This window comes from the organism of the source record quoted next (assembly GCF_019968955.1).
Source record: "MAG: Porospora cf. gigantea A chromosome Unknown PgA_NODE_200_length_29408_cov_335.854, whole genome shotgun sequence".
NCBI lineage: Eukaryota > Apicomplexa > Conoidasida > Eugregarinorida > Porosporidae > Porospora > Porospora cf. gigantea A.
In genome coordinates, this window is record NW_027151488.1 from 22056 (window position 1) to 29408 (window position 7353).

A 7353-nucleotide genomic window follows, 5' to 3' on the forward strand; every position below is an offset into this window, starting at 1 on the left:
CAGAGGCGAATCTGACAGCGGACACGTGAAAGCAGGTAGAGGGCGTTGAATTCCGCATATGCGGGTCACTCCAGGCATTCGTCGTGTTGGTGTGAAGCACCTCGAGGGGGGCGTCCTTGTAGTCACGACCTTCCTTCTTCTGACGCTGACTTTGCTCTGGCTCCACGCCTACGTGCACAGCGTCTGGTGGCGTGTTACTCCTAGGAGCCTTGCGCTGCACTCGTTGGGGGTAGGACTGCGGTGGCCCGGAAATGCTCTTTGCTGGCTGGCAAACATTCTGTGGTGCTGGACCGTCCAGTTTCACGCCTGTGCGGTCTGGACCGATCCCGGATCATTGAGTGCCTATGGCTGCCCTGAGGAGGTGCCTCACAATAGTGTGGCGTGCTACCACCGTTGTGGTGTCTGCCAGCGATGGAAGCCGCCACGAGCGTACCACTGCCGCCGGTGTGGCGCTTGTATTTTCCGGATGGACCATCATTGCTTTTGGATTGGCAACTGCATTGGGCTATTCAACGTGAAGTTCTTCCTGCTTTTCCTCTGCCACCTCAGTGGGTATCCATGTGTTTTTCAACGCAGTGCTGTTCCTCGCGTACGCGATGCTTTTGTGTGGGTTTTCGCTGGTGAAAGCGTTTAGGGGGACCTCGACGCTTAGCAAACGCGTCCTCCTAGGTCACTGTAATGTCCTACGTGTTTTCTGACGCAGCGCTGGCTATGATCACCTCGGCGTACTCAATAGGCAAGGTGTCTCAGTTTGCGAAGGACATATTCGAGTCCTTCTCAGCGAATTCTACACTCGTCGAAGCCTGCAAGAAGGCTCATGGCCGGAAACAGCCCTTATTGGCCACTCTGAACGAGGTACTCGGACCACTGTGGTCATGGCTCTTGCCGTTTAGGTTTGCTTTGGATGTCAATTTCACGGAACCAGCGTTTCCGGTTGACGACAGCCAACGATGTCATATTGGTCACTGCCCTCACAACGAGCAACCCTCTGAAATTACGTTCGAGGACTTTCTGATGGAGGAAGCGTCGGATGACGAATCTCTCCCTGGGTTTAGGTCCGTGTGCATGGACGAGGCTGAACTGGCTTTCGGCTCGCATGACCTAACAGAGTGTATAGACAACCTCGCACAAGATCTGAAGCATGGAGTGCTCCGAAAGAAGGAGTTGTGGAGAGGCAAGGTTATGGGTATTCGTGATTGATTCGTCCTCCGGCATTTATAAATGTGGTCAACTACTCGAAAGATTCATGCAGATTTGAACGTGAATCCAGAAAATCTAAGCGAATCTCGAAACCGGACGGTTTTCGGTGCAGCGGTCCAGCGATCTGTAGATGCCCTTCGACGAGAGTACCAGGACCTGAAGGATCTGAAGGAGAATATCCTTGGTCCATCAATCAAAACGCCTGTTCCGGAAAAGCAGCCCAACGCGGCAAGCAGGCCAACGCGGCAGAAGCAAGTGGTAGTTGGGACTGACGGAGAAGAATACACCATCAACGACGTTCTCAACCTTCAGTCCGAGGCTATCAACCTCAGGGGTCTCGTTAGTCGCTTGCAGGCCATGGATGTTCCGGTTGGACCTCAAGTATCACGCGAGCAGTACGATGCGCTAATAGGAGACATAGACGGGTTGAAAGCCGTGATCGCCGGTCTTGAGGCAGAACGAGATGATCTGTGCAGTGCCCTTCAAGAAGCCAAGTTCATGAACCTGAAACTGGACGAGAAAAGACGTGAGTGGCAGGAAACCGAAGACAAGTTGCTTCAGCGAATCGAGGAGTTGAAGCACGAAGTGGACACCCGCGCAGAAGTTGTCGATTCACGCGCCTCCGCTGCAAGTCAGCTACGGAGCCAACTCTCCGAGCTGGAGAAAAGGTACGACGCCCTGGTCTTTACCGTCAAGGAATTGGGGGAGCAGAAGACATCGTTGATTGACGGCCTGCGAGAGAAGCAGTGTCAATTGGAACTGGTCATAAGCAAACTGCAGATCGTGGAGGAGCAAATGGGCCGAAAAGATGCCATGTTGGCCAGCTACCAGAAAAGTATAAGCGGGGCAAGTACAATGGAAAAGGAGAATCAGCAGCTGAAGAAGGATCTGGAGGAGGCGAAATCCAACGCCAGACGTGTCAAGCAAGACTATGATCAGCTAAAACTGACGCAAACGACTCCCATGCCATCTGACCGACACGCTAAGCCATCGATGGTACTTGGGCCTTCGCCTCGTGAGAGGGCTGATATTACGAGAGAGCAGGCAGTCGACATCAAGTTGGGACCCAGGACGGAAGAGGTCATTGCCTCCGAGGTGAAGATTCGCGAGCTAGAAAAGGACTTAGCTTCCAAGGAGGAACGCCTCCGTGAGCTCTCTGCACAGCAGAACACTACCCACACGGCCTTGAAGGACTTGACAGCAGCATATACTTCGCTGCTGCAAGTGCACGAAAAAGTGCTAGCCAATGTGAAGGTGCGCATGGGGACCATCGACTTCAACAACTTGCAGTTGGAGCTGGATCAGGTCAAGAAGACTGCACAGCTGATGGGCTTGGATTTCGAGGCGACGCTGGAGAAGCAAGCTGAGGCCCAAGGGAAAGTCATCCAGCTCAGTGGGGAGCTGGAGACTCACCAAAGTGAGCTGGCGGCTGCCAACGAGCGCAACGCGCAGTTGCAGGCGGAACTGCAACTCCTCCAACGTGGCAAGGATGTAATGTTGGACAGGATGGCCCGAAAACGGGATGTTGTCGGCGCCCAGCCAGATGATGATGAGGCGAACGAAGATCTGAATCCGTGGATCAAAGGGCGAGTCGCGCGTAGGCTGGTGGTTGGCTGGTTTTCCAGCAAGCACAAGACAGTTGAGTGTGTTGTACTCTTCCAGCCAGCACATTTGGGATTCGTAGACTTCAAAGGGGAGTTCCCAGTGAACCCCAAACCGAAGCCAAAGAACCAAATCAAGTACTCTGACATTCTTGCCGTAAATTATGGGCCACAGGCTCGAGCCACCGCAATGTGAGACAGCCGGGGAAACCCTTACACAGAGCTGAAGGCTTCCAGCGTGATCACCCGCAGATACGAAACCCTAAACCCAACAAGTATCAAGAGCATGCAATTCCCACACCGTGGCTCTGCTGCACCATACAGACCAAGGACAGAGTGGAGGACTTTGTCTTGAGGGACGTGCCGGCAGCGCAAAGCTTCGTGGTGGGTTTGGGGCAGCGGCTACCTCCTGGAGTGTGTGCCACCAGATCTCGGCATGAATTCTTGGCGAAATGCGGAAGGATGAAGCTGCAGCACCAGGCTACAAGCGAGGGTACCACTGTACGGCATTTGATTCTACGAGCCTTGGGAGCCCAGATTCAGGCGGACCCGACGCTGAGAGCGCGTCGGACCGCATACAGAGCTCTCAACCAGCTATCGGAACGCACTAGGCTCACTGAAACTACCACAGACCCCGAAGCGGATTCCCACTCCCCCAAGATGAAGGTGAAGAAAGACCATTCCCACTCCCCCAAGTTGAAGGTGAAGAAAGACCTTTCCCACTCCCCCAAGATGAAGAAAGCTTCCTACTCCCCCAAGATGAAGGTGAAGGAACCAAAGATGAAGGTGCAGGTAGAACATAAGGAGATGCCTCAGAAGAGACTGGCAGTTAAAAAGGTGCAGACTTCAAAAAAGATGGTCGTGGAACGCAAGCAGCCGCCTGGGAAGCCCAAGCTGGTCAAACCCAGACCCAAGCAGAAGGAAATTGCCTCCGTGACAGATTTGTGAATGGGCTGCTTAGCTTCAAAGGGACAGGTCTCCATTCCCGCGATCGTCGTCACTCCTCCGGATGAACGTCCCGCTCCCACGGTCGTCGGGACGCCTGAGCATCGCAAGGAGAGAGATGACAGCAGCAGCGGCCTCAGTGCTGAGGAGCGAGCTAGGATAGAGCTAGCATGGCAAAATGAAGGCTACGTTGCTGCGGTGCTGCCGGCTGCAGATGAACTTGACCGAGCCATCGATGAGCATATAGCCAATGAGTGCACACGTGAAGATTCGGGTGTGTACACTCCGCAGCCCGTCACTGCTTTGCTATGTCCCACTTTCTGCTTTAATCCGGGCCACCGAGAGTGCGTTGATGATTTTGAGATTGAATAGAGTCACGGCATCACACGCGATCGCAAATAGCCTCGATGACTGTTAGATAGGCGTCCAGGGCATGTTAGATTCGCAAATAGCCTCGATGACTGTTGATGGAGTCATCTGTCGTCCGTGTTTCTCAAACGCCGCACATGCTACACGCCGAAGCACCACGGAACCCAATAGAATCGTACGAGGCGATACGGGCATTTCTGCCACCGTTGTCCAGGCGAGTAAGGCTCCCAGCACCCCCGACAGCACATCTCCAAGGCCAGCAACGCGGCGGGGCGCCCCGACCTCCGAGACTGCCCAATGGTAACCTGCACAGCTTAAGCGGTCCGCCTTCCCCTTGACCAGCTTGAAAACGTCGCGTTGGCCGTCGAGGGTGGGGAGACCCTTCAACAGAGAGGCTTCATGCCAATTAGGAGTTATCACAACGGCAGACCTCATTTTTCCGATCCATACCTCATCCACTAGTAGAATCCCGTCCGCGTCGATAATCACTGGGACCTCCAAGGACGGTAGCACTTCATGGGCCAAATTTCGCAGGTAGTCAAGGGTTACGGGGTCCCGCCCAAGGCCAGGTCCCAAAACTACCGAGTGGGCCTTCCCCAGAACCCTCAACATGTGCTCTCGATTGCGAACCTCAGGTTCGTTCGTTGAGGGCAGACAGGGCATGACGATGAGCTCGGGAGAGTAGGACTTGATGGCGGGCGCAGCGCCCTTCGTAGTAACGACGTAGGCGTAGTCGGTACCGATGCGTAAAGCGGCAGCTGCAGCAAAATACGGAGCTCCGGTGTAAAACTCGCATCCTCCGATTACGCATACCCGCCCCCAGGATCCCTTCCTGTCGTCGTAGGACAGCCGGGGCTGGATTTGGAGCGCATGGTCCATTAACTGCTCGCTGCTCACCAGCTCAGGCTCCCGCGGCATTTTGCATCTTTTCGACCATGGACAAGCACTACACAGCGGTGGTGTTGGGACAGCCTATAGAGGACCTTGGCGGTGACCTGACTGCGCATCTTCCCAAGCTTGTCGATCGTTTGTGGGAGATTAATGTGAACCAAGTTCTGTTCCTTACCAGCTTATCTGAGGGAGACATCATATCGAAATGGTTCGAGAGTGGCCAGCGACGGTCTTTTGACTTGGTGGAGGTCGTTCACGTTATGGGAGTGGACATCACTGAAGGAGATGCTATCCGGCAACTGCTCCGAAAATTCGATGCTCTCATTGACATGCAGGATGTGATCGTAGTCCCAGGCAGACTAGCCTTCAATGTCTCCCTGAAATCGGCAGCCCAAGCACACTTGAATCGCCGGAAGTCCAACCTAGTATCCGCAACTAAAGTCTTTACCGCTGGTGTGTCAAGCGCTATCATAGGGCATTGCCCTGACTCTTTGGAACTTAGTTTTTATCTGCGTTACGATGAGGGCGATTCCAATTTGAAGATTCCTGTGGATTGTCTCAACCGCAACCGAAAAGGCTCCCGAACAATGATTCGGACGGACCTCATAGATTCGGGCATCCATTTTCTTGCGCCGCAGGTTCTGAGGCAGTTCATCAGTAGCTTCGATTACCACTCCCTAGGAGAGGACGTGCTGAAAGCTGCCACTGAGGCCGAAGAGATGAAGCCATTCACCACGTATGTCTCTTTTATCGAAGGGCTCTCCGTCGCCGACGAGCACCTGCCTGCGGTGACTGCGCCTGTCTACCACATCCGGTCCGCTGGAAAAGGAAACGACTTCGTGGCCGAGGTGCAGGCGTTTGTAGCTGACGCCCTCGCCGAACCTGAAACTGCACGTGATAAGGTTCTCGAGGTGAAGAGTTTCCGTCTCGCCTCCCACAAGAAAGATGCGGATGTCGCTGCCATACTTGTCCCTCAGGTCTTGGAGGACTTCCTGACTAGTCAAGGCGACCCGGAAACGTGGGAGCTTGAAGGCATTCTGCCTTTGTGGGAGGCCTTCTCCAGCGACAGTGCCGAGTTTACTTCCCTGGTGGCCAATAGCTGTTTGAATCACTGCGGTGCAGTTTTTGGCAAATCCGATGAGATCCTCTCCCAACCCGAGGGCTTCGTCAAATGCCTGCAAGCCCTGTACGCCCATGACATGTTCGATGTCGACCGACTGATTCAGTGGTCCGCTACCATGACACCAAGTTCTCCGGGACTCCTAGCGAACCTGAAGTGCGAGGAGTATGAGGCGTTCATGGAATGGCTGTCAGAAGACTAACGGTCTGTTTATGTAGACGAACTTCACAACGAAACTCTCTTAGCACAATAACGAAACTTTCTTAGCAATCTAAATATAAGTGAACTTATGACGCTTTAGGAGTTTCTAGTCGCAGTGCGAGAGACGGACCAGAGTGAACGTCCATGTACGACGTCAAGTTGTGGGCGAGTAATCCCTGCCAGAGACACGACTCCAACAACAAGACTCGCCAACCACTGATCCATACAGCTTCCGGTGAATACGATTCTAGTCGCAGTGCGAGAGACGGACCAGAGTGAACGTCCATGTACAACGTCAAGTTGTAGGCGAGTCATCCCTGCCAGACACGACTCCAACAATAAGACTCGCCAACCACTGAGCCATACAGCATTCGGTGAATACGATTCTAGTCGCAGTGCGAGAGACCTGCCAGAGACACGACTCCAACAATAAGACTCGCCAACCACTGATCCATACAGCTTCCGGTGAATACGATTCTAGTCGCAGTGCGAGAGACGGACCAGAGTGAACGTCCATGTACAACGTCAAGTTGTAGGCGAGTCATCCCTGCCAGACACGACTCCAACAATAAGACTCGCCAACCACTGAGCCATACAGCATTCGGTGAATACGATTCTAGTCGCAGTGCGAGAGACGGACCAGAGACACGACTCCAACAATAAGACTCGCCAACCACTGATCCATACAGCTTCCGGTGAATACGATTCTAGTCGCAGTGCGAGAGACGGACCAGAGTGAACGTCCATGTACAACGTCAAGTTGTAGGCGAGTAATCCCTGCCAGACACGACTCCAACAATAAGACTCGCCAACCACTGAGCCATACAGCATTCGGTGAATACGATTCTAGTCGCAGTGCGAGAGACCTGCCAGAGACACGACTCCAACAATAAGACTCGCCAACCACTGAGCCATGAAGCATCCGATGAATACGATTCTAGTCGCAGTGCGAGAGACGGATTAGAGTGAACGTCCATGTACAACGTCAAGTTGTGGGCGAGTAATCCCTGCCAGAGACACGACTCC

At 53.7% G+C, this 7353-nt stretch overlaps 4 protein-coding genes across 8 annotated transcripts; 3 read left to right on the forward strand and 1 right to left on the reverse strand.

Annotated features, from left to right (window-relative positions):
* Window positions 1-466: 466 nt before the first annotated feature.
* On the forward strand, window positions 467-3749 carry KVP18_001763 (uncharacterized protein; the record flags this gene model as incomplete). 4 transcript variants are annotated; one of them, XM_067952084.1, is made up of 5 exons in its annotated part: window positions 467-548; window positions 577-675; window positions 704-1192; window positions 1253-2993; window positions 3023-3749. In XM_067952084.1, 5 exons carry the CDS (start codon window positions 467-469, stop codon window positions 3747-3749), a joined length of 3138 nt encoding a protein of 1045 aa, XP_067811680.1. The 4 variants fall into 4 exon arrangements, with proteins under 4 accessions (XP_067811680.1, XP_067811677.1, XP_067811679.1 ...); XM_067952081.1 differs by lacking the exons at window positions 467-548; window positions 577-675; window positions 1253-2993; window positions 3023-3749 and having other exon boundaries at window positions 679-1200; XM_067952083.1 differs by lacking the exons at window positions 467-548; window positions 577-675; window positions 704-1192; window positions 3023-3749 and having other exon boundaries at window positions 1222-2997.
* Window positions 3750-4118, forward strand: KVP18_001762 (uncharacterized protein; the record flags this gene model as incomplete). Its single annotated transcript, XM_067952080.1, has 1 exon — window positions 3750-4118. One exon carries the CDS (start codon window positions 3750-3752, stop codon window positions 4116-4118), a length of 369 nt encoding a protein of 122 aa, XP_067811676.1.
* A 42-nt stretch (window positions 4119-4160) lies between these two features.
* KVP18_001774 (uncharacterized protein) lies at window positions 4161-5033 on the reverse strand (the record flags this gene model as incomplete). Of its 2 annotated transcripts, none has more annotated exons than XM_067952099.1 (1): window positions 4161-5033. In XM_067952099.1, the coding sequence occupies one exon, from the start codon at window positions 5031-5033 to the stop codon at window positions 4161-4163; it is 873 nt and encodes a 290-aa protein (XP_067811694.1). The 2 variants fall into 2 exon arrangements, with proteins under 2 accessions (XP_067811694.1, XP_067811695.1); XM_067952100.1 differs by having other exon boundaries at window positions 4161-4994.
* Window positions 5034-5050: 17 nt separating this feature from the next.
* On the forward strand, window positions 5051-6328 carry KVP18_001764 (uncharacterized protein; the record flags this gene model as incomplete). The annotated part of the gene is made up of 1 exon (XM_067952085.1): window positions 5051-6328. One exon carries the CDS (start codon window positions 5051-5053, stop codon window positions 6326-6328), a length of 1278 nt encoding a protein of 425 aa, XP_067811681.1.
* Window positions 6329-7353: the final 1025 nt, after the last annotated feature.